Raw genomic sequence first — 26985 nt, forward strand, 5'->3', positions numbered from 1 at the left:
GGTTGGGTCAAGAGTATCCCTAGCCTATGATTTGCTCTCGTAGCCATTATGTTTATGTGGTTATTTCAGTTGAGTTTCTGCTGAACGATAACTCCAAGGATGTTGGTCGTGAGGGATTCAATGATGATAACTGGACTGTTACGGGGTGCTGGTTAGATTGTCTCTTATTGGAGTTGTTCATTGCCTGGTATTTGTGCTTAGCAAAGCCTGGATATTTTCCAGATCTTGTTCCATTTGAACATGGACTGCTTCGGTATCTGAAGAGTCGAATAGTGCTGAACATTGTGCAATCATCAGCAAACATCCCCACTTCTGAACTTATGATGGAGGGAAGGCCATTGATAAAGCAGCTGAAGATGGTTGGTCCTAGGACACTACCCTGAGGAACTCCTGCAGAGATGTCCTGGAGCTGAGATGACTGACCTCCCACAACCACAGCTATCTTCCTATGTGCCAGGTATGATTCAAACCAGTGAAGCGTTTCCCCCAATACCCACTGCTTCCAGTTTTTTGATACGACTCCTTGATGTCACACTTGGTTGAAGTTGGCCTTGATGTCAAGGGGTGTCACTCTCACCACACCTCCGAAATTCAGCTCTTTTGTCCATATTTGAACCAAGGCTATGATGCGGTCAGCAGCTGAGTGGCTCTGGCAGATCCCAAACTGGGTGTTGCTGAGCAGGTTATTGCTGAGCAGGTGCTACTTGATAGTGCTGTTGATAACACCTTCCATCACTTTACAGATGATCAGTAGTAGACTGATGGGTGCGTTTGTCCTGCTTTTCATGTTTCAGACATACCTTGGCAATTTTCCGTATGATCAGATAGATGCTTGTGTTGTAACTGACATAGAAAAGCTTGACTAAGGGTGTGGCAAATTCTGAAACACAGGTCTTCAGTCCTATTGCCAGAATGTCGTCAGGGCCCTCAGCCTTTGCAGTTTCCAGTGCCTCTAACCATCTCTTGATATCACATGGAGTGAATCAAATTGGCTGAAGACTGGTATCTGTAATGCTGAGGACTACTAGAGGAGGACAAGATGGATCATCCATTTTGCACTTCTGGTTGAAAATAGCCGTGAAAGCTTCAGTCTTATCTTCTGCACTGATGTGTTGGGCTCTTCCATTATTGACAATGGGGATATTTATGCAGCTTCCTCCTCCAGTGAGTTGTTTAATTATCCACCTTTCATGAGTGGATGTGGCAGGACCGCAGAGCTTAAATGTGATCAGTTGGCTGTGGGGTTGCTTAATTCTGTCTATCACTTGCTACTTTTGCTGTTTCACATGCATGTAGTTCTGTTTGGTGGTGTCACCAGGTTGACACCTCATTTTTTTATTATGCATTGTGCTGCTCCTGGTATGCCTTTCTGTACTCTCCATTGAACTAGGGTTGATCCCTTGCTTGACAGTAATGGTTAAGTGGGGGATATGCCGGGTCATGAGGTTACAGGGTGTGCTGGAATACAATTCTGCTACTGCTGATGGCCCACAGTGTCTCATGGATGCTTCAGTCTTAAGTTGCTAGATCTGTTTGAAGTCTGCCCCATTTAGCAACTCTGTGTTGTCATTGGAACTTATTGGCAATAAAAACCAAATCCCAGCCTGTGGCTGCATAATGCAATGACACTAGAGTTGCTACCTAATCAGAGCAATCAATCACTATCGATCATACTGCAACAGGCCCAGGCATAACCTTGAAAAATGTCAGTGGTTGACAGATTTGGAAATCATTGGTTCAAGAACACTTGTTTGACCCAGCCTGTTACACTTTACATTTGTGTCTAATGTTACTTAATATGTTGTACTCCAAAGCACTCAGGGGTTATTTGTTGTCATAATAGTGAGTTCAGGCTATTGAGTTCTATGTTTTGCCTTGTTATAGACCAGCCTTCAGGGATTTATCTATTTTTTTCCTCTGAGGCTATGGGCTGAATTTACCTACTTGGCTAAGAATTCTTTGAACAAGATTCATGGCACATCCATAATGGCCAATGTAAAGTTCTTCTGCACACTCTCCAATGCATTTGCATCTTTCCTACTATGTGGCAACTGCTAGTGTACACAATGCTCCAGTTGTGATCAAACTAGTGTCTTGTACATGTTCAACATCATCTTCTTGCTCCTATATTTTATGCCTTTATTAATGAATCTGAAAATACTGCATGCTTAATTTATTGCTCTCTCCACCTTCAATGATCTATGCATATATACACCTAGGTTCCTCTGCTTCTGCACCCCTTCTAGAATTACATGACCCATTTTATCATGTCTTTCAGTGTTCTTGTGACCAAAGTGCATCACCTCAAACTTGTCTGCATTGAATCTCATCTGCCACCGCTTCACCAACTTGTCCTTTTGCAGTTCTACACTATCTTCCTCTCAGTTTACAATTCCGCCATCTTTAGTGTCATCTGCAAACTTGGAAATTGCCTCCTGCACTTCAAGGTACAAGTCAGGAAAAGCAAGGTTTCCAATACTGAGCCCTACCACAAAGCTTCCTCTAAATCAAAAAATATCCATTGTCCATTATTCTCAGCATCTTTTCCCTGGTGATGGTAATTGTATTAAGTTCCTCCTTTTCTGTAGGCTCTTCAGTAGCTGTTGCTAATGAGATGGTTTCAGTGTCCTCATCATGAAAATTAAGGCAAAATCTTGATTTTGTCTCTGCCATTGCTGTGTTGCCCAATATAAACTCCCGAGTCTTGTCACCTAAGGGACCAATGTTCGTTTTAGCTACTGTCTTCTTTTTTATATGTTTATAAAAGCTTTTGCTGTGCATTTTTAACACACCTTGCACAAGTTTTCTTTCATAATTTACTTTTGCTGTTTTTATTACTATTTCGCTAACCCTTTGTTAGTCTTAAAAGCTCACCAATCCTCCTGCCTGCCATTGATTTTTACACTATGGTATGCCTTACTTTTTGCCGTTATGTTATCTTTAACCTTCTTGTTTAGCAATGGATGTTTCCTACTTCTTATAGTCTTCCTTCCTCTCTGGAACATATTTTAGTTGGGAGGAGTTAAATATGTCCTTCAATGCTAAATATTATTCATCAGTGATTCTACCATTTTGCCCTTCTGTCCTCAAATAATTAAGATCAAATCTGTTCCTCATGCCACAAGTTCAAGCATATTGTGATCAATCATCCCTAGATGATCCTTTATGAGATCATTCATTCATCCCATCTCATTATATGATCTTCAATCAAGAATAGTCTGTTTCCTGGTTTTTTCCCCAATATATTTCTCTAACAAACAATCTAAATTTATCAGATAACTCTTCAATTGACTAGAAACAACACAACAAATGCACATCATTGCATTTCTCTTTCTTTTATGCAGAAATATTCAAAATATTGGACTGTTATTGACTGTACTATTAAGAATAATGCACTATCAGCAAATTAAATCCTAAACTAATTTGTATGTATTTTAACTTACATATAAAATGCGTCTTCTCTGCCTTGCAGATTTTCGCCATAGCTGACTGACAAAGTCATCTATCAAAAAAAATAAATAACCAAAAGAGTGTTTTGAAAAACATTATTCAAAAAAAAATTTCACTGAATTATTAAGCTAATATTTGAGTAAAGTGGCTTTACTAGTTGCTTTGTTAAATAGACGTGTCATTTATTTTTACCGAAGGGATGGAAAAAGTTACATATATTCATTTAGAGGTCAGAAATGTTCTCATTAAAATAAATGAATCCCACATTTGTAAAGACACATCACATACCGTTCTGTCATGTAACATGAAATCCAATCGACACCATTGTCTCAATAACAATCTGAAATTTGACTTTCCTGCAACATATACTCCTGAGGACAGCATCATCTGAAAGTGAATATTACCTAAAGGAAAACCACAACATCACAGAATTAGCAATGCAGCTTAGAAATCCTGTGGATGAACGAGCGGCCTTTTTTTAAAGTACTGGCTTAGCAAGCTGGTGATCTAGTCAGAAGATAAAAACCGACAAAATCAAATGTGTTTATTAATTTTCTATCTACACCCATGGATATTCCGCTTAAAACTTCAACATAAGGTGTTTCCCTGCTCTAAAATCATAAATGGGTATTTCTAACTGCTTTCTCATTACTCACTCAATCCACATTCCCTTGGACACATCAATGCACTCTTATCTCTGCCTGAAATTATTCAAGTGTTGTTTGTCAGCCATTGCTGTGTCCAAAATAGCCACTGCATTTGACCGTATAGCAACAATGTTTGCACTCCAAAAATATTTTTGCAGATGTAAAGTACTCTGGGACATGCCGATAGGAGAAGTACCATATAATTGCAGTATCCTGCTCTTGTTCTCTCTCTTTGGCTACAGATAGTCTGGCTGATAACATTTTCACTGCATGGCTTCCTGTCAGCACATAAGCCTCAGAAAGCTTCCTGCCAACCTGAATTGGTCTGGACTAACAGAGGCAGCAACTTAATCCATGCCCGGATCTTGCTACCATCACTTCCAGGTTCTGGAAGTGATGCTGCTGATGGAGCTTCAGGTCTTGAACAAAGATGCAGCTGCACCACCCATGTCCCCAACCTGAAGTCAGTATTGAAGAAAGAAGCCGGGTAACATTATTTCCTCAACTAATATCAACAACCATACTGTGAACGAACCAGGCATTTGTTTTATTACTGTTTATGGAACTCTGCTGTGTGCAAATTAGATATCACATTTGATAAACATTATAATAGAAACTACATTTGTGAGAAATAATTTATACAAAACATTTTGAAATACATCGCAAGAACAGAAGTTGCCACTGCAAATTCTTCCTTACTTTTACCTCTGATCCTGATCTTATAAAATAAAAGTCAACCTCCAGGCCCCTCATGAACTTCCTTTTCAACTTCTGTCATTAAAGTTTTCATGCCACTGTTGACTTACTGCTTTATCCCTGCCTTATTTTTCACAATACAGTACAAATGGCCAATGTTACAAGTTCAAATGCAGCAGACTATGATACACATTGTTCAAGATCAAACTCTCTGCCAAATGTTGTATGTGACTTAACGAACTCAAGGTTCATCACCTATTTGTTTCTCAGTCAAAATGTTTTAATACTTCAGGATCAAACTAGACACAGAATTAGACAAACATTCCTTTTCTATTTCTGTTTGAAATCTTACCCAGGCACGCAGTGCACATACAGTATCCATTTCAATTCTGATCTCAATGCAAGATTTAAAAACAGTTACATTTGAACGACTCACGCAGTTTCAAATTACACACAGGGCAGATTTTGTCAAATACCACAGTCAGTTCAAACTCAAGTTGGCACGTTCCATTAGGTGACTCTTCTATACTTCTATCTTTGCCTCAAACACACAATGAAAAGAATCCATGGGCTGTTCCTATACTAGGGCCAGCTTCATATTGCCTCCAATTTTTCCAACTTTATTCTCCATCCAACCCAGGCTCCACAACAGAAATAATGGGAACTGCAGATGCTGGAGATTCCAAGATAATAAAATGTGAGGCTGGATGAACACAGCAGGCCAAGCAGCATCTCAGGAGCACAAGTGCTCCACAACAGAAATTGTCTTTCCTACATAGGCTTATTAAATGCGGATCATTTTTGAAAAACTATAGTGAGTCTTTCAATGAACTTAGGTAAAGGGTGCATAAGAGTAATGTAATTGATGCTGTGTGTACAGAGTTGCAAGAGGCATGTGGTAAAATGCTATCACAGGCTTGTAACCAAAACTAAGGACCATGGGACTCTGTTAGTAGTGGGAGTTTGGTACAAAATTGATTAAGGGCCAGAAAACATAACTTGGTTCACGGCTTTTTGTTCAAACTGAAGGAAAATTCATACGCTGTTTCCCAGAGTCAACATTAGACCCACTATTCTGTTTGGTGCACTTTATAGGACATTATTTCCTGGATTGCAGTTGACACAACATTTGGGCTGCAGTAAGCAATGAGAAGAACTGTAATTAGATTTCAAGATGATTTTGATGGTGAAAAACACAGATAAATCTTGATTGAGATTTACCATACAAAAGTGTGAGGAATAAGAGAATGATGAGGGAGAAGGTAGGGACGATCAGGGATAGCGTAGGGAATTTCAGCGTGGAGTCTGAGTAGGTAGGGGAAGCCCTAAATGAGTTTTTTGCTTCAGTTTTCACTAAGGAAAGGGACCTTGTTGTGAATGAGAACTTTGAGGAGCAGGAAAACAGGCTTGAACAGATCAAGATTGAGGAAGTTGATGTGCTGGAAATTTTGGCAAACATTAAGAATGATAAGTCCCCAGGGCCAGGCCAGACTTATCCTAGGCTGCTCCAGGAAGCGAGAAAGGAGGTTGCTAAGCCACTGGCGAAGATCTTTGCTTTCTCACTCTCCACGGGAGTCGTACTGGAAGATTGGAGGGAGGCAAATGTTGTTCCTCTTTTCAAGAAAAGCAATAGGGAAATCCCTGGAAATTACAAACCAGTCAGTCTTACGTCTGTGGTCAGCAAGGTTTTGGAAAGAATTCTGAGGGATAGGATTTATGACTATTTGGAAAAGCATAGCATGATTAAAGGGAATCAGCATGGCTTTGTGAGGGGCAGGTCATGCCTTACAAATCTTATTGAGTTCTTTGAGGAGGTCATGAGACAGGTTGACGAGGGTCGAGCAGTAGCTGTGGTGTACATGGACTTCAGCAAGTCATTTGATAAGGTTCCCCACGGCAGGCTCATTCATAAAGTCAGGAGGTATGGGATACAGGGTAATTTGGCTGTCTGGATTCTGAATTGGTTGGCTGACAGGAGGCAGAGAGTGGTTGTAGATGGTAAGTATTCTGCCTGGAGGTCAGTGCTGAGTGGTGTCCCACAGGGCTCTGTTCTTGGGCCTCTGCTCTTTGTAGTTTTTATAAATGACTTGGATGAGGATGTTGAGGGGTGGGTTAGTATGTTTGCTGATGACACAAAGGTTGGAGGTGCCGTTGATAGTATCGAGGGCTAATGCAGGTTTCAGCAAGACATTGACAGTATGCGGGGCTGGGCTGAGAAATGGCAGATGGAGTTCAACCTGGATAAATGTGAAGTGATGCATTTTGGAAGGTTGAACTTAAATGCTGAATATAGGGTTAAAGGCAGGATTCTCGGCAGTACGGAGGAACAGCAGGATCTTGGTGTTCAAGTGCATAGCTCTCTTAAAGTTGCCACTCAAGTGGATAAGGTTGTTAAGAAAGCATATGGTGTTTTGGCTTTCATTAACAGGGGGGTCGAGTTTAAGAGCCGTGAGGTTATGCTGCAGCTCTACAAAACCCTGGTGAGACCACACTTGGAATATTGTCAGAGATAATGGGAACTGCAGATGCTGGAGAATCCAAGATAATAAAATGTGAGGCTGGATGAACACAGCAGGCCCAGCAGCATCTCAGGAGCACAAAAGCTGACGTTTCGGGCCTAGACCCTTCATCAGAGAGGGGGATGGGGAGAGGGAACTGGAATAAACAGGGAGAGAGGGGGAGGCGGACCGAAGATGGAGAGAACAGAAGATAGGTGGAGAGGAGAGTATAGGTGGGGAGGTAGGGAGGGGATAGGTCAGTCCAGGGTAAGGTGAGTTGGTAAAAAGAGGACACAGCAATTGACAAGTAAACCATATGTTAGAAATGATCACACTTTCGCCTTAGAAAGGTTGGAGCTCTTCATATTTAATTTGGCTTTTACAGCTGCCTGTTGTTTGTCCTTGAGGCAGGGTATGGTCCTTGACTTTCCAGTGCAGTCATGAATGTGACTCCCTGGGAGACTTGCACAATTGATTCTGGGTGAATTCACTTTGAGCTCTTAAACCAGTACAATCTATTATAGGGACCACAGTTGGTTCCCTCGATAAAACAGCGCAGTGATGATAACGCAAATTGCTCCTTCTGTGTTCTACCATTTTGTGATTGTTCACCCAGTTCTTCAGGCCTCGATATGAAAAATCAAGGTTGCTATTTCAGTGCAGAACAAGAGTGTGCTGCATTATGATTGGTGCAATGCATTAGTGTTGCAGCAAGAGGCCTATTTGTGTGTGTTAACATCTCATTATTCTCACTAAAAACTCAGCAGGTCTGGTTCTGAAACGGAATTCTGAGGAAGAGTCTCTGGACTCAAAATATTAACTCTGCTTTCTCTCTACCGATGCTGTCAGACTTGCTGAGTTTTTCCATCAATTTCTGATTTTGTTTCAACTGTTAACACTTAGACAATGATATAGATACAGAATTCTCCTTGTGGTGGATCCTGGCCTGGGGTCTCTCAGTCTGGTCTCTTAGCGTCTCTCAGCCTGATCTCTTGGGATCTCTCAGTCTGGTCTCTCAGTGGCTCAAGATGGTTCCCAGCCTGGTCACTCAGCATCTCTCAGCCTTACGTCTTGGTGGTATGTTGTTCGATCTCTTGGTGGCTCATTGGCAGTGTCTCAGCTCAGCGTGTGAGTGGATCCTGCCGGAGCATGTTCCTGAGGCATACAGGGAGATCGGAGAGGTGGCAGTTTCAACAGCAGCACTGATGGTATCTGTGGTGGCGTCTTTGAGAACAGACAGTAGAGTGAGCTACGCAGTTAACTCATCAAAGACTGCTGAAGTTTTAATTTATTCCTTTCTTTTCTTAGTTTAAACTACAAAAGACTTTAATGTAAACTATTACCTACTTATTTATTTTTCTACTATTCTATGAAGTAGTGCTTAACATTTTAAGTCTTGTTTCTCTTACTACCTTGTACATACTTTTTTTGTACCTAGTATTTTTGTATCTAAGGTGGTGTAAGTGTGGCAAAATTATACACTTTTCACCGTACTCCAGTATTTTTGCACTTGAATCCACAAGACAATAAAATATAACATCTAAGATCTAAAAACCTTTAAGAATGCTCCAATTACTCACACATTTTGATGGGAGATATTTTACAGAAAGACAATGTTCTTGAGAGCAAGTTATCTTGGATTTTGGGCAGAAACTTCCTAGTCATTGGAACATATAGGCAATGTGTGAGATGGTTAATGAGGAGGATCCCAACACAAGTGCAAAATGGGCATAAATTGTTGAACGGCAATGCATTAGTGTGGCAGCAAGAGGCCTATTCGTGTGCGTTAACATCTCGTTATTCTCATTAAAAACTCAGCAGGTCTGGTTCTGAACGGAATTCTGAGGAAGGGTCACTGGACTCGAAATATTAACTCTGCTTTCTCTCCACTGATGCTGCCAGACTTGCTGAGTTTTTCCAGCATTTTTTGATTTTGTTTCACCTGTTTCCACTTCTCATTAACACCCCACCGAGAACTGATCCGACAGTAAGTTTATCATTGGCAATCTCTTTCGTTCCCCTTTTCTCTGGGCATTGCCTCCACATACTCTACTCACTGATTCCAACCTAAAACTGTCACCAGTATTGAATAGCAGTGCAGACTCTGTAGGCTAAATGGCCTAATTCTGCTTCTTTACCTTATGATCTCCTGTATTGAGATTGCTTGCAGCACTGTATTATACCTTAGCTGACCCAGCTGATGCCATTTCATAGTGACTCACGCTCTCAAATTTGAGTCTACTCCAAGCCTTCAGACTTGCAACCCTTCCCTGTGCCTCACTGCTATTCCTGATCTTAGCCCTCCAGGGAGCCTCTACCCACCAGGCTTCAGATCACCTGCTGGAGCTACCATTCACCAGCATCTCCCAAACAGGCTGCCTCCCCCTGCAGGACCTGCTGGGCCACAATGGAGCTGGGTCACAGGGCACGAGTCATTTACCAGCTCGGCAGCCTGCCCCCACCTATCCTCTCATCTTCTCTGCACCAATCTCTCCTTCTCTCCCCTGCAACCCTCCTACCCCCTCCCACACCCCTCCTCTGCTTCTCTCCTGACCTCTCCTGCACCCACGTCTTTTCTCCTTTCCTACTTTTTCCCTCCCTCCTTCTCCTCTTCCCCCTACCCACTTCTTCCCAGTTACTCCTGGCACATGGGGCACTGCTGAGCTCAGCTGGCCCTGCTCTCAACACCTCCTTCCCCAAGCAGCACCCAGAATGCGGGCTGCCCCAGGGCTGTCTGCAGCCTACAACAAGGTAAGCACCACAGGAGAGAAACTGATCTCCATATGGACCACAGTGGCCATCATCACAGCCGAGGCAAAATTCAGCAGCTCCCCTGTGCTTCCCCCACCAGCTATAACCCATGGTCTGTTGCAGAAACCTCAGAGTGCTGACCAGCACTAGAGTAGGGGGAGTGTGCAGCCAGGAAAAGGAACAGCAAATAGCCCCGAGCCCCGAGTGCAAACGCCTGTTCCCTTGGCTCTACTCTTCACTGTAAGTAGAATATTACACATTTCGTGCACATTTGTGATTTTGTTTTAACAGTTATTTCATTTACCAATGTAAGAATTAGGAATTTAAAATACTCAGTTTCAATTTAGAGGAGACATGTAGCACGCTCAAATCTTTTTTCTAAGGAATGCCTCCAGAACCTAACTCCAATTTTTAACGTGGATTCCAAGGGGAATTCATGCTTCACTTAAAGTCTTTTCATTCAAGGTTGCAATTTTCAGAAATGCAACCCCGACTTTAAATGAGCACACACATATATATATTTGTGTCTAGTCAAGCAGACTACAAAATTAATATTTTGTTTAACAGATCTTCACTACATTAAACAGCTCTGAGATTTTTGGTTGTTTTGGAGGTGCTGTATGAATGCAAACTTTTCAGTTTTTAATTCCCGCTAAAATCTATCATCTACCCCCATGATGCCTCTTAACAGATCTGAACCTCCTCTTCCCCATCAATGTGAAATACTTCTTCTCAGTCCAAAACATCATTAATCTATCAGTTTCACCTGATTGTGTTCAATCACGATCAGACACTGCTGTACCTATTTTTAAATGGTCTATTTCCAATCAGTCTATATTCTTGAGCTACTACCACGTCTTCAATTTCACCTCCATGTGTTAAGATCGAGATTTTGTGGAGATCAGGTTGAGCAAGAAGGTCTTTGAAAATGGCATCTGAAAAAAATGTTTTTAAGATTCTTGCCCCATCCCCATTTCTGGCAGTGCTTCCCAGCACAGAATAATGCGACATGTAGCAGGTTCATACAGGGCATTTCTGCTCTTACTGGCTCCATTGCAGGTGTAACCATTTCAATACCCCCTCAATTTGATGGAGTTAGACTTGTTGTTTAAGCTTCACATGGTTTATGCTATCTCTGAAGAGATGTAAATTACAGTGGAAATATAGTATCAATTTGGGAAGCAAAATCAATAACCATTCAACACTCCCCTCCTGTAAAAAACATTTCTTCTCTTAACTGCTCATAAAGCTGTCAATTAATTGCAGGCAATAAAAGTCCCATTGAGGAAACATTCTTGATTGAGGACTGGCAGCTTATTTGTCGAGAGAAGGACAGACTGGATGCTCATTGATTGACAGAAGGAAAGAGCAGGACTGGCAGCTCAACATTCCAGGATTTAGATGTTTCAGGCATGATAGAGGGAATTGTAAAAGGGGTGGGGAAATTTCATTACTGATTCAGGAGAACATCACAGCTGTACTAAGGTAGGACATCTTGGAGGGCTCAACTAGCAAGGCCATGGGGTGGAGCTCAGGAATAAAAAAGGTGCAATCACTATGTTGAGTGCTATACAATAAGCCTCCCAATAGCCTAAGGGCAAATAACAGAACAGATGCATAAGCAGATGGTGAAAAGATGTAGAAAAACATGAGTTGTTTGTACTGAGTGATTATAACTTACCCAATATTGACTGGGACTCCTTTACTGCCAGCGTCTTTGATGGGGCAGAATTTGTTAGGTGCATCCAGGAAGGTTTCTTGAAGCAATTTATGGCTAGTCCAATTAGGCAAAGGGCTGTACTAGACCTTGTACTGGGGAATGAGCCTGGCAGGATGATCGAAGTTTCAGTGGGGAACATTTTGAAAACAGTGATGATAGTACCATAGGTTTTAAGTTATTAATGAATAAGAATAATTCCCATCCTTGAGTGAAAGTTCTATACTGGGGAAGGCCACTTACAACAGCATTAGGTAGGAACTAGAGAAATTAGACTGGAAGCCACTGTTTGTGAGTAATTCCACATCTGAGACGTGGAAGTATTTTAAAAGCCAGTTGATCATAGTCCAGGCTCAGCATGTTTCTATGAGGTTGAAAGATAAGGACGGCAAGATTTGGGAACCTTGGATGACAAGAAGTATTGAAAGTTCAGTCAAAAAGTAAAGGGAAATGTCGGTAAGGTTTAGGAAATTGAAATCAGACAAGGCCTTTGAGGAATAAAAAAGAAACAGGAAAGAACATAAACAAGGAATTATAAGGCTAAAATAGGCCATGATATGTCCTTTGAAAGTGGGTCAAGGAGAATCCCTAAGGCATTTTACATATATTAGGAGCAGGGGGTCGGTAGGGAGAGGATAGGTCTATTCAAGGATAAGGGATAGAATTTACGTATGATGCTAGAGCAAGTGGGTGAGATCCTTACTGAGTACTTTACACTGCCAGTCACCAAGGAGAAGGACATGGATGATGGTAAGATTAGGGAGGGGTATGCTGATTTGCTGGGGCATGTTGATCTTAAAGAGGAGGTGGGTTGGGTGTCTTGAAAAACTTTAAGGTAGATAAGTCCCCAAGGCCTGATGGGATATATCCCAGAATACTGAGCGCAGCAAGGCAGGAGGCTGCTGGGACCTTGGCAGGGATCTTTGTATCCACATTAGCCACAGGTAAGGTCCCAGAAGACTGGCAAAAAGCCAATTTTGGTCTTTCGTGCAGGATAATCCAGGAAATTAAAGGGTGATAAGCCTTACATTAGTGATAGGGAAATTATTGGACAAAGTTCTTCGGGACAGTATTTATATGCATTTGGAAAAGAAAAGACTTATTAAGGATATACAACATGGGTTTATTTGGGAGATGTCTTGTCTCATAAACTTGGTTGAGTTTTTTGAGGAAGTGACAATGATGATCAATGAGGATAGTGGATGTTGTCTCTATAGACTTTACTAAAACATTTGATAAGGTCTTTCATGGTAGGCTGGTCCAGAAGACTAAGTCATATGGGATCTGTGGTGAGTTGTTAAGTTGGATACAAAATTAGCCTGGCCATGAAAGACAGATGGTCCTTGTGGAGGGTGTTTTACTGAGTGGAGATCTATTATCAGCGATGTTCCACAAGGATCAGTGCTGAGACCTCTGTTGTTTGAACAATTGGCCAAACAATTGTTTTCCACCCATGCTTACCTCCCTGGTATCAAAATAGTTCCTCCAGGTCAGAGATGGGATCACAGAATATAGACAATTTATGACTTCATCGCCTTGATTAATATTCAACCCCAACCTCGTATGAGTTAATGTCATCCAGTACATGGCACTTCACTCATCACATCCTGTTTAGTTGCTCCAACGTATGATTCAACAGGACCAAATCTGTACTGGTTAAAATTACCATAAACTTCAAGCACAGAAACCATTGTAAATGCAGCAACTGCAGTCGGAAATTCCTTCTAATCTTCTCGACAAGTGACTATTCAGTCCTCTACAAAGCATACCACTTTTCTTTTGTATGCTTTATCTGCAGCAACCTCCACTTGTTCCACTCCTACCTGTCCCTAAACAGAAATGACAGTGCTTCTGATAACTTCCGCCTCATTCTCTCACTGTTACCTACTCATCAAAGGGAAAACTCAAAGTAGCAATTTAATTCTATTACAGCACTGCAATTGCTTTGAATGAAGTGTATCTGGCAATTTCAGAACGTCACTGAAACATGGCTTACCATCTTGAGTTAGAAACAGCAATGGGGTGGCATAGATCTGTTTGTCATTGATGTGATGGAAGATCCCACAGAGAGGCCATTTACAATCATGAAGCACAAAAAGCCAGATGGACACAGTGAACCTATCCAACAAAATTAGAGGAGAAAACCTGATTATATTACACAACAGGAACAGCCTATAAATAATGTTAAGCAAAATATAGCCTAATCTGATAAAAAAGATATCTCAAGGAAAAACGTAACATGTACATGCAGTATCTCCTAGCCTCACAAAAACAACTAATATTTATATAGTAAATTTAAAGTAATAAAACATCCCAAAGAGTTTTGCAGGAACATTACAAGACAAAATTAGACATTAGTGATTTTGGCCATATGCTCGTTCAAGGGGGCAGATTTTAAGATGTATCTTGCTGTATTTACTGTATTTGAAGCCTTATTATAAGTTTCCATTCAAATGATTAACGTTCTGCTATGTCTAATTAGTGAACCAAATCCACATTAGTTACTGAACTATTTTAAACTACAAAGGTAGTTTGTGCTGTTCTCTGATGCAAGCAAATAGGAAGTGAGAATTATAAATCATAAGAATTAATGTCAAGCGTATAATTTTGAATATTCTGAGTTGCAGGACATACCTTGGATTATTAAGAAGATCTCTACTTGCCACTTCCAATTCAAAGTTAGTAAATTTTTTTAGTTTCCTTATTAGGCCAAAATTCAAACCAGATGATGCAAACGGAAAACGAAGTAGTTCAACAACATCTGGAAGAAATAAAGTTAATCAGCCCATATAAATGTGTCCAATACACAGTAATCCTTTGACAGAGAGGAGCTCCAGTAAATCTATTCACAGGGAGAAAAATAACAATGAAGACAAATGTAAGCCCATTTCAGTCAGAGGTTATAATGGGGAGCCAACTAAAGACGTGCTTTAGTTCCTTTCTTCACAAAGATGATACAAACGACATGCTAAAACTATCAGAGAATACTGAGTCCAGTGAGAGGAAGGAACTGAAGGAAATCAATATTCATAATATCTCAAAAATTTAGTTGAGGGAACTAAATATACTATCTCCAGGTTTGCAGATTTCACATTGGGAGATTTATGGGATTATAAACCAATAAATCCCCAGCACCTGGTAACCTACAATCCAGAGTACTTAGGAAAATGGCCTAAAATTAGTGAATGCATTATTGGTCATCTTTCAAGATTCTATAGAATCTGGAACAATTCCTATGGATTGGAGGGTGGCTAATGTAACCGGTTAATTAAAAAAGAAAATAATGAAAAATCAGGTACTTATAGACTGGTCAGCTTGACATCAGTAGTAAAGAAAATGCTACATTCTGTTGTAAAAGTTTTAATAGCAGAGCACTTGGAAAACATTTTTTGATGATGTAACTCATAGAATTGATAAGGGGAAGCTCAGAGATGTGGTTTATTTAGACTTTCAGAAGGCTTTCAATCAGGTCCCACATATAAGGTCAGCATGTCAAATTGAAGTGCACAGGTTTGGGGTAATGTGCTGACATGATCAGCAAACTGCACCAGACAGGAGACAAATATTAGGAATAAATGGGCCTTTTTCTGATGGCAGGGAGTGTAATTGGGTTCCAAAGGGATCAGTGTTGGATATATATGAATGATTTGGACAAGGGAAGGGTGAGATGGGAGGAGGATGCAGAGGTGTGTCAGTGTGATTTGAACAAGTTGAGTGAATGGGCAAGTGCATGGCAGATAACAATGTGGGTTAATGTGTGATTGTCCATTTCAGCAGCAAAAGAGAAAGGCAAATTATTATCTGAATAGTGATAGATTGAGAAAGGGATGTGCAACAAGACCTAGGTGTTCTTGTACACCAGCCACTGCAAGTAAGCATGCAGGTAGTGAAGAAGGCAAATGATATGTTGGCCTTCATACTGTAAGGATTCCAGAATGAATGAGTGAATGAATAATTTGTTGTCACATATATCTTTAAGTTACAGTGAAAAGTATTTTGCCACCATAATCTGGCACCATTCTGAGATACAATAAGGGTAAAAGGAAATTACTTGGAGTCATAGAGATGTACAGCATGGAAACAGACCCTTCGGTCAAACTCGTCCATGCCGACCAGACATCCTAAATTAATCTAGACCCATTTGCCAGCATTTGGCCCATATCCCTCTAAACCCTTCCTATTCATATACCCATCCAGATGCCTTTTAAATGTTGTAATTGTACCAGGCTCCACCAATTCCTCTGGCAGCTCATTCCATATATGCACCACCTTCTGCATGAACAAGATGCCCCCTAGATCCTTTTTAAATCTTTCCCCTTTCACCTTAAATCTTAAACTTTTGGTCTCCCCTACCCAGGGGAAAATACTTGACTACTCACCCTAACTATGCACCTCATGATTTTGTCAGTCTCTATAAGGTCACCCCTCAGCCTTCGATGCTCCAGGGAAAATAGTCCCAGCCTATTCAGACTCTCCCTATAGCTCCAACCCTCCAACCCCGGAAACATCCTTGTAAATCTTTTCTGAATCCTTTCAAGTTTTACAACATACATCCTATAGCAGAGAGAGCAGAATTGAACGCAGTATTCCAAAAGTAGCCTAACCAATGTCCTACACAGCCACAACATGACCTCCTTTACTGAATGCACTGACCAATAAAGACAAGCATACCAAATGCTTTCTTCATTATCCTATTTACCTGCAACTCCACTTTCAAGGAACTATGAACCTGTACTCTAAGGTCTCTTTGTTCAGCAACACTCCTCAGGGCCTTATCATTAAGTATATAAGTCCTGCCCCGATTTGCCTTTCCAAAACACAGCACCTGACATTTATCTAAATTAAACTCCATCTGCCACTCCTTGGCCCATTGGCCTATCTGATCAAGGTCCCATTGTACTCTGAGGTAACCTTCTTCACTGCTCACTACACCCCAATTTTGGTGTCATCTGCAAATTTTCTAACCATACTCCCATGTTCACATACAAATCACTTACATAATTGAGTTCATCTATTTTTCATGTTGAGGTCTCAAGCATGGCTTCAGGGCTTCTGCAAGATCTCTGCAAGGTGTTCTGTCCTCAAGGAGACTCATTCTGGGAACAGCAATGATGACACCAATACCCCAGGATACCCGCCAGCTCAGCTGCTGCCACCCCTCACCAACACCACCAAGAGTACAGGACCCAGTCCTACTGCCACGTGGAGTCCCTACTTCAGGCAACCCACTGCCAAAAATCCAGGTTTGTGTCCTAGATTCAGGAGATTCCCACTGCAGGAGCAAGGATGTCTTGCTGCAATTGTACAGAGCCTTATTGAGAAAACACCAGGAATACCGTGTGCAGTTTTGGTTTCCTCATCTGGTAAGGGATTTTCTGGCTATGGAGAAAGAGAAATAAAGATTTACCAGGCTGCTTCCTGGGATGGCAGGACTAACGTATGTTTGGTTTGGGCTATATTCTTTGGAATTTAATAAAATGAAGGGGAAATGTCACAGAAATCTATAACGTTCTAGTCAGCCTACACAGGCTGATCACAGGAAGGATGCTCCTGATGACCAGGTAAGCCATAACCCGGGGTCACATTGTAAGGATATGGGTAAACCATTTAGGTCTAAAATCAGGAGAAATTTCTTCACAATGGTGAGCCTGTGGAATTTTCTGCTGCAGAAAGTGGTTGAGGTCAAAACGTTGAAAGTTTTCAAGAAGGAATTTGATATACCTCTTAGGCAAAAGGGATCAAAGGATATGGATAGAAAGCAGGAACTAGGGAGTGAATGATCAGCCATAATTATATTGAATGGCTGACCAGGCTCAAAGGAGCAAGTGGTTTGCTCCTGTTCCTATTTTCTATGTTTCTAATGCCATAAGTAGGGGGCATGCCAGGGCACTGGAATGGATGCTTCAGTGGTAGAATGCTCATTTATAATATTTAAAAGGCATCTGGATGGGTACATGAATAGGAAGGAATTAGAGGGATAGGGGCCAAATGCTGGCACAAGGGACTAGATGAGATGAGGATGTCTGTTCAACATGAACAAGTTGGGCCAAAGGGTCTGTCTCCGCGCACTCCAGCTGAAGGGCTTTATGAAGTCTTCCCCCACAATTCCCTAGTTGGAGCTTCAGCACTAGAAGGAAGCAATTCAATGGAAGACCCCTTCCCTTATCCGAAGAAGCTGGAATCAAAAGATTTGGTCTGAAATACAGAGCTCAATCTGAAGATCATTGCTGCTCCTTGGAAGATATGCACCAAAATTGTCATTGGTTTAGCCTGTTAATTCACCTCATACAACAAATTAGTGCAAAGGAAAGAATACCACTCCAACTGGTTTTGAAGAATGCTACTGTATGAACCCAATTGATGTCACCAATGAACACATCAGATCTCAGAGTTAAATCCAGATCTTAGTGTGAAATCCACCTGGATTTTCTTTTCTTTTATTATTTAACATGATATTTCACTGAAGCACAAAACTGCAACGCTATGCAGCCGATTTGGTTTTAACAATAAACAGAAGCTTATAATGCAACAGATATGAAGATAATATACGGTAAATCAAGCTATTTACATATCACACAATTTGAAATGTTTCAAAGCACATCGTGAAATAAAAATACTATTCATCCCAAAACCATTGTGTTACGGTGCTCAAATATCAGAGAGAGTTCCATATTCTATCACATCCAGTGATTTGACTTTCCTGTTACTTCCAATTTCTGGTCTTGAAAGCCTTTTCCATGATCTATCACATAAACGAGCTTAAATATTTTTGGCTTCAAATAACCAAAAGTAGGTTTCTAACCAAACAATTCTGATCTGAATTTTTCAAACTAAAACCATTGCTCTGAGGTAACTTTTTTTTTAGTATTTACGCTCTTTGACTGCAAACTCTTACTTTGCAAACAAATTTCCATTATCACTCTAGAAGCTACTGTCTCTCACATGCTAGTTTAAAAATCATGGATCCAGAAAGTCTGAAAAATTCATTATTAAACCTTCTCATGCGCATAATTTAACATCAACATGCCACTAATTCAAAATCCAATCTCTAAAATAAATGACAAACCCTACATCAAACTACAAGTAAGTAACTTCACAGCCAGCAATTGATATAAGTCTGAATGGCTTTCTAAAAAAAGTTTCTAGTTTGGGGCAAAATTTTATTGAAAGCACAATGATGGAAGAATGACATGTTAACATTGATGGTATATCACATCATGCTACAATAGGCCTCAGTAGTTCAGGCAATGACCTATATTTGAACTTCAGCGACATGCACACAGGCAAATCCAGGAAAATAGGCTCCCATATAAACATGAACCTGATACACAAAACAGGATAAAATCTGATAAAGCAATTGCTGAAGTGGGGAGAGGTATCATATCCTACAATCACCGAATCTAGAAAATAATAACTGTGCACAAGTTCTAAAACAGTTTGCAACCTACCACACTGAACAAGCATTCCAAAACAACAAAAATAAGAATCTGAATCTTTCTACAAGATGAGGTTTTCTTGGGTTATTCAAACTCAATTTGAAAAATTGGAATATCTTGATTGAAACAGGATGTCTATGTATTTTTTGAATGGTATAACATTGTCAACTTTATAAAATAGGGTTCCTTTCATTAGATCCTTTCTGACTTTGGAATTATTGTAAAGTTGAAATCACTGTTTATCTTTGTCATCTGGACAATGTCCTAGTGGAATGAAAATCACATGGATTCTATAACAGACAGATGACTAATTCATTGGATTACCATCCATGGAGTGAAGACATAAATTCCACCTGATGCATTCATTAAAAATAAAACATTTGTTAATACTTCTTTCATACATGATTTTCTTATATGGATAATGCAAAGCTGAGAATTAAAGCAGGAAGAACAATCAGCAATAATATGACCGAAATAATAGGCCTGCACATCCAAAACATTTTAAATGATTTTGGAATTTTTTAAAATTACTTTGATTAAATTGGACTTCTTGGGAAATATTCAAGATTTTATAACTGCTTGTACAAAAATATTTCTAAAAAAGTTTATTGAAGCTGAGTACATCTCTGCATTAAAGAGAACCCTAAGTAACACATATGCAAAATGATTTTTTTTGTGTGGAAGAAACATGACCCAAAGAAATGGGTCTAGAGTAGATCACTTTTAAGTAGCACATGCATGCTCTCTATATTTACATATAGTTAAATAAAGTAAGTGAGGAAAAATGGTCATACCACTGTCAAGCAAACACTGCAGTACTTTCCTTTCGTTAATTGCCTGTATCTTCTCTGTGTCCCACTGAAGGCATTCTTTATGATCTTTATAAGGCCTTTCAAAAGGGCTTAATGTCTTCAGAAACTTGTAGGTTCTAGTTGTAGCTTGTTCATAAACAAACAGATTGTGACCCTCACGAGCTCCAAAACCATTATTTATAATCCAAGCTCTTAACATTACATAGTTGATGACAATAGAATGTCGAAGCACATAATCAGGTCTGTACAACATGATGTTTGGAAATTTCACCCACAGAGTCCGAGTTCTCAATGTGTTAAGACGTTTCTCACATTTCCATCTTTTCCTGGAAATGATGGCTCCACTTTTAACATCAGTTGAAACTATCACCTCAAAATGAATAGTACTTAGCTCAGAGCACAAATATTCAATGGAAAGTTTGTAGTCAGCTACTACCATGTCAGTTGCATTAGTAAATCTAATGATATCTTTTTGCTGTCTGTCTGTTGAAGATTTCAAAATGGAGGTTGTTTGTGTTGTAATTGCACTGTGTAAAGATGCTGGCATCTGGAAAAAAAAAGCAAATTTCTATCAAGTTTATCACCTGAACACCATTAATGTTGTGTAACATTTTTATATTAAGTCTGAGCATTTTTGATCTTTGAAAACACACCTATCAACTGAAATGGCCCTTCAGTATTTTCTAATCAGCTAACCAGATGAATCAGTACAACAAAATAAGAAAAATATAACAAAATAAAACTTAAAAGCAGGCAAATGTTAATGTTGTAATCAATGCTGCGCTGTAACAAACAAAATCTGAAGCAGGGATTTATACATTTTACTCAGATAAATTTAGATTGAATGTATGGATTTCGCAACCTCCAATTATGTTCTCTGGATTACGATTAGCATTGGCATCATCACAATCTAACTGACACTGCTGAAATGTTTCTGATAGGGAAAAAATATTCACCTGCTGTGGTCTGCAGTGAGAAGACAGCAGCTTACATCAGACTCTGCGTTGTATAATATGACAGGATTGAATAATAACCTTGAAGTTAAGGCACTTCTAGATAGTAGTAATCACAATATGATCAAACATTGTTCAGTTTGAAAATTAGGAAATTAGGTTTAAGATGAGTATTCAAACTTAAGTAACAAAAACTACATGGGCATGAAAGCTGAGTTAACTGAAGTGAACTATCACAGTAGGCAACAGTATAGATTATTAGGTACACCATGGCAGAAGTGATATTTAAGGGTATATTTCAACAGAAGTATGTTCAAGTACTAAAAATGCTTACTGTAATGAAACATTCTAAAGGGTGGGTCCCTATCTGTGGTCAATTAAAGTGATTAAGGAAAGAAATAAGCTTAAGGAAAATGCATACAACTGAACAAATATCAGTGGTATGTCAGGTGATTGATCAGAATGTAAAAAATTATAAAGCATTTCTAAAAGAATAGTGGGGAGGATCAATAGAAATGTAGAGTATAGGAGCAGGAATAGACCATTCAAGCCTTTTAGCCTGCGCCATCATTCAACTATGATCTTGGCTGGTCATCCAATTCAAAGCCCTGTTCTTCCATATCCTTTCGATCCTTTTAGTCAAAAGAACAACACCTACATTCTTCTTGACAGTCTTCAATATTTTGACCTCAATTGTTTCTAATGTCAGAGAATTCCACACACTCACCATTTTCAGTGAAGAAATATCTCCTCATCTCCGTCTTAAAAGGCCTTTACCTTTAGCTAGTGTTCCCTGGTTGCAGACTCCACAGTCACTAAGAACCTCCTTCCAGTCTAACCCAGTTGGAATTTTATTCACCCCTCATTCAACTAAACTCTAGTGAAAACAGTTCTAACTCATCCAGTCTCTCCCAGTACATCAGTCCTGCCATTTCGGGAATCAGTCTGTTAAACCCTCTTTGCACTCCCTCAATAGTCAGAACATTAGTTCCAAACAAAGGTTACTGGACCCAATATGTTAACTCTGCTTTCTCTCCATAGGCACTGCCAGACCTGCTGAACTGTTCCAGCAATTTCTGTTTTTGTTTCTGATTTCCAGCATCTGCAGTTCTTTGTTCTTTTAATGTAGAGAGTCAGTCTTTTGGGGGCTGAAGTTCAGTTGAATAGAATGAATCCCTACAGTGTGGAAACATCCCATTCAGCCCAACAAGTCCACACCAACCCTCCAAAGCGCACCCCACCCAGACCTGCCCCCTTACCCTAACCCTGGAACTCTGCATGTCCTATGGCCAATCCACTTAACCTACACATCCTTGGGCTGTGGGAGGAAACTGGAGCACCCAGAGGAAACCCACGCAGACACCGGGAGAATGTGCAGACTCCACACAGATTGTCGCCCAAGGCTTGAACTGAACCTGGATACCTGGCAATGTGAGGGAGCACTGCTAACCACTGAGCTATCATGGTTCTCTGTGGGATAGTTTTAAACTTTTTTTTCTGAATGTACTTTTTAAGTACCATTTTTTCCCTTGCTCTGAAACTTGATATTTCATGTGCTTTTCAAGACTGAAACATCCATGTTTCTCCAGTGTGTCCTCATAACTAAGTGCTTTGATGTTAGGAATCGGCCTTACAACTTTCCTCTGCACTGCCTTCCAACCCAGGAAGTTATACTTGTGTCTTGGCAAATTGAAATGAACAGGAATATGAATTCATCATGATTGAATAATCCCACAGAATCTTGATAATGAACACCTGAACAGGATGCATAACATTTCATCTAATGAGTAACACTTCTGAAGGTTCACCACTTCCTTCGTACTGTACTGACAGCTGGATCATGTGCACCAGAGCTTGCATGTGCAAATCATGCCAGAAAATGAACAGGGTGTTACTGTGGCTGCTCTGTTAAGTATCAGGCACAAAGATAAACCTGACATCAATCGCAAGTAAAATTGGAGCAGCGACATTGGAGGATTAAATTATTAGAAAGCCATAAATTATTAAAGAAAACTTGAAGATTTGTTTAAAAAGTGACCAATTTAATACTCGGCAAATTTGATATGTCCTTAAGAAAATAATAGGGAAAATAATTTCAGTGTAAGGGATGATTTCAAAAGATGTTTGTTAAAATTAAGGAACTTAATACTAAAAAGGAATGTAAAAGAGACAACATCTGGGCGTGGGCTGATGTAGCGAGTAACATTCACTCCACGCAAGTGCCAGGCGGTGACCATCTCCAACAAGACAGAATCCAACTATCACCCCCTTGACATTCTATGGCATCCCTGTCGCTGAATCCCAAACTATCAACATCGTGGAAGATACCACTAAGCAGACACTGAACTGGAGTAGCCAGATAAATATAGCTGCAACAGAAGGTCTGAGAAGGGGAATTCTCAAGCAGGTAACTCAGTTCCTGGTTTGCCAAAGATTATCCACCATCCATAAGGCATAAATCAGGAGTGTGATGGCATACTTTTACTTGCTTGGATGAGTGCAACACCAACAACACTCAAACTCCACACCAGCATGAAGTAGCTAGTTTGTTGGTCATCCTATTGATCACCATAAGCAATCATTCTCTCCAACACCACGCAATGGTATATTGTACATTACGATGCACTGCAATAACTCACCAAGATTCCTTTCGCAGGGCTGTCTAAACCCATAATCTCTACCATCTGCAATGGCGACGGATGCTCGGGAACAATGCAAGTTACCCATCAAGCCACACGTTATCTTCACCTGGTATCCTTAGCCACTACTAAGACAAAATATTGGAATTCGCTGCCACGCATTGGAACAACATATAAATTCCGAGCGAGAGTAGGCAGACCACTCCTCAAAACTACTACTGTATGCATTACAATCACGGCTGATTTGATGACTCCACGTTACTGTCTAAGCCTGGGTAACCTTTCACCTCTTGTTAAGTCAAAACCAATGGTATCTGTAATTTTTCTTGTTGCTCTGTGGCTTTCCAAGGTCAATGCGCTAAAGTCGTGCATCTAACGTGTTCAGCATGCGCAGAACTTCCCAACGGCTGCACAGCTCCAGGTTAGAGAGAAGATGGTCAAGAAACTAGCTCCGCTTGAAAAATATTCAAAGACTCTGGCTTCTCTTACCGTTTCAATCTCACCCCAGCAGTTCAGAAGTGGTGGGGTGGGATGGGGTACCTATATCACCTGGAAGACAACTCACCAGCCCCTTCTCCAGGGCGATTAGGGATGGGCGTCGATCACTGGCCGCCAGCCAGCGACTGTGGAAGACATAAAGCTACCCCGGTGGGACAACTCCGGGGAATGGCCAGCGGCTGCTCCCACGGTCCAGCGGCCGCCAAGGCTCGGAGTTGCCAGAATGAGCTGCCGTTCAAGTCAAAAGCAATAACGTTTTCAAAGTTCTGTTTTGTTTGCAGCGAGACTGACAGGGCAGACTGGGAAATAACTCAACAGGTGTCAGCAGCAAGTGAACAGCGCGGAGAAGCTAGAGCAGCAGGAGTGATCTCCGAATTGGTGTGTGTAACCGGGCATGTATGGATGTAGAAGTTGGGGTAAATTTCAGAGGGGTAATGACAGAGAACAGAGCTATTTCATTGTTCTTCTTACCGCAAATTCCACACCAATTAAATGGATATACATCGGAACCGTGGAAAGAGTACGCTTTGGACAGGACGGCTCCAATCCCTGTTGAATATCACTTACCAGGATCATCAACCAACCCAGACAGAGCTGCCAGCGGAATTGGCTCATCTTCTTGTGGGGGGATATCAGAAACAATCTGGACAGCATCCCCATGTCCATCAACCTGCAGTTTCCATTTGCATTTATATCCTTGAGTTAATCGCGATGATGTTCATACTGGGGAAACGGGTTCTGTAACTCGCTGTTTAAAACTTGGAATTGAATACAAACCAATTCACAGACAAAAGTCGTTCAATAAACCCGGATCTGGGTTGAGTGAAACAGGCTGCTGGGGGCAAACAGGCTGCTCTGGGGAAGGCTGGGGCAGACGTGGAGCCTCCGCAGATACTTCCGGGAACGGCACCGCTCATGGGAGAGGCGTCCAGGGAGCAACCCAGGAAGATCGAGCCGCAGCCTGAGGCAGAAAGTGGTCTGCGGCCGCCTCTGAAATGGCGAGAAGTTTACGGTCCACTGCCCGAATCAACCTGTGTAGCTTTATAACATGCTCCTTCTCCGACCGCTGATGAACCAAGGCCTGTCTCGACTTATTTTGTAGAAGTAAAATGTGGAATGCTCTTCCCGAGATGTAAATGGGTGTCACCAGGATTAAGGAACTGGCTAAATGTGGTGCCATTTCCTGTGTATACAATTAGTTCTGCCCCGCATAACTTTTCTTTCATCACCTGCCACGTCGCTCTAAATAAACCCACAAACAGGATCAAGAGATGTTTGTTTTCACTCTGTCATCACCCGCGACAGTAACCGCTCTGGGAACGCATTGCAAGTTCCCATTAGAAGCTCAGCTTTCTCTTAGCGAACCAATCAATATGCATTCAAAATAGCAAACTGACAATAGCATTGTGTGCTCGACGAATATAATTAGCAAAGTGGCATTATCGGCGTTTCTTTTTTTTTCAACAAAGGAACCCAGAAGACACGTTCTTAAAATGCTTATGTTTTGTTTAAATCAATTCTTCCTGCGATAAATTTATGGGAGCAAGAATTCACAAATATAATGAAAATGTTGATCCAATACTGGCCTGTAAAGCTTGTCTTTGAAATTTTGTTTTTAAAAGGGGCTACTAGAAATAAATGTTTCAATATAAACAAAAGTAACCGCTGCTCACCAAGAGCCCACAGCTAATTCAGGAGTCAATTTCAGATTCCCCCAATCGAGAGTTTACCATTCACGAAAGTCAGCATTTTCGTTCACATCAATCCGTAACCAAAAATAAACAGGCCAGGCATTTAAGTTTTCAAAGCGCAAAGTTCTTCAGATGCTGGAAATTTGAAATAAAACATGAGATACTGGAAATACTCAGCAGGTCTGTCAGCATTAATTTCAAGTAAGCTATGTACCAATAGCCTCCCCTCCACAATGTCTGAAGAGGGAATGTTCCCACACGGTGTTCAGTTCTATTCCCACTGCTGTGAAAATGCAGCAGTCCTTATTTGCATGCAAGCCCAAGACCACATTGCACTGTTAGTTGTACCAACTAAGTGCTAGGTTATGATGATCATCAACAAGAATCAATCATGCCACCTTCCCTTGATGTTTAATCGTATTACCACAACCAAAACCACTACCACCACATCACTATTGGCCAGAAATGTAAAGGGATCTGTCAAATAAATAACATGACTACTACAGCAGATCACAAACTAGGGATCATGCATGCATTAACTCACCTCCTGACTTTCTATGGACTTTTCACAGTCTGCAAAGCACAATGTTTCCCACTTAATTTGATCAGTGTAGCTCCAACAACAGAGTAAGCTTGACATCATTCAGCAGAAGTGAGACCACTTGACTGAGGGAGGGGCGAGGTAGTAATGTCCTTTCTTGTTGTTTTTCACAATACTTCTTGTATCACATTCAGCTAATTAAAAACTGAACTCTGATCCACTTGCATAGCCATAATGTCTAATTAATTTTAAAAAAAATTTATGTGTATTCATACGCAGGATATTGGCACCACTAACAAGGTCAGAATTTATTGCTCATCCCCATCTGCCCTTGAAAAAATGACCTTCTTGAACTGCTGCAGTTCATGTGGGATTGAAACACCCACAGTGCCGTTGATTGGAATTTCAGGATTTTGACACAGGGACAGTGAAGACATAATGATGTAGTTCCAAGTATGATGTGGTATGGCTTGAAGACAATTTGCAGTTAGTGGCATTTTCAAGAACCTACTACCTTTCACCTTCAAGATGGTAGACATCACAGATGTGGAAGGTGCTGGCAAAGGAGCCATGATGAGTTGCTGCAGTATATCTCCTGGAAATGCTCTCAGTCATTGTGGGTCACACCTCCACTGCTCCTCCTGCATATGGACTCT

The 26985-nt window shown here is 40.7% G+C and overlaps 1 protein-coding gene across 2 annotated transcripts in view; it reads right to left on the bottom strand.

Moving 5' to 3' along the window:
- LOC125455027 (protein sel-1 homolog 3-like) overlaps positions 1-25416 on the bottom strand; it is an 80733-nt gene extending 55317 nt beyond the window's left edge. The window contains exons 1-6 of one of the 2 annotated variants that reach the window (XM_048536518.2): positions 24665-25416; positions 19990-20554; positions 14394-14520; positions 13756-13877; positions 3739-3854; positions 3444-3502 (exon numbers count right to left, since the gene is read on the bottom strand). In XM_048536518.2, coding sequence (XP_048392475.2) covers positions 3444-3502; positions 3739-3854; positions 13756-13877; positions 14394-14520; positions 19990-20554; positions 24665-24763 — 1088 coding nt within the window. In that variant the 5' untranslated portion in view covers positions 24764-25416. Of the gene's footprint in view, positions 1-3443; positions 3503-3738; positions 3855-13755; positions 13878-14393; positions 14521-19989; positions 20555-23599; positions 23704-24664 lie in introns of those variants that run through there. The other variant, XM_048536523.2, reaches the window with a different exon arrangement.
- Positions 25417-26985: the final 1569 nt, after the last annotated feature.

Source organism: Stegostoma tigrinum, chromosome 1, assembly GCF_030684315.1.
Source record: "Stegostoma tigrinum isolate sSteTig4 chromosome 1, sSteTig4.hap1, whole genome shotgun sequence".
Lineage (NCBI taxonomy): Eukaryota > Metazoa > Chordata > Chondrichthyes > Orectolobiformes > Stegostomatidae > Stegostoma > Stegostoma tigrinum.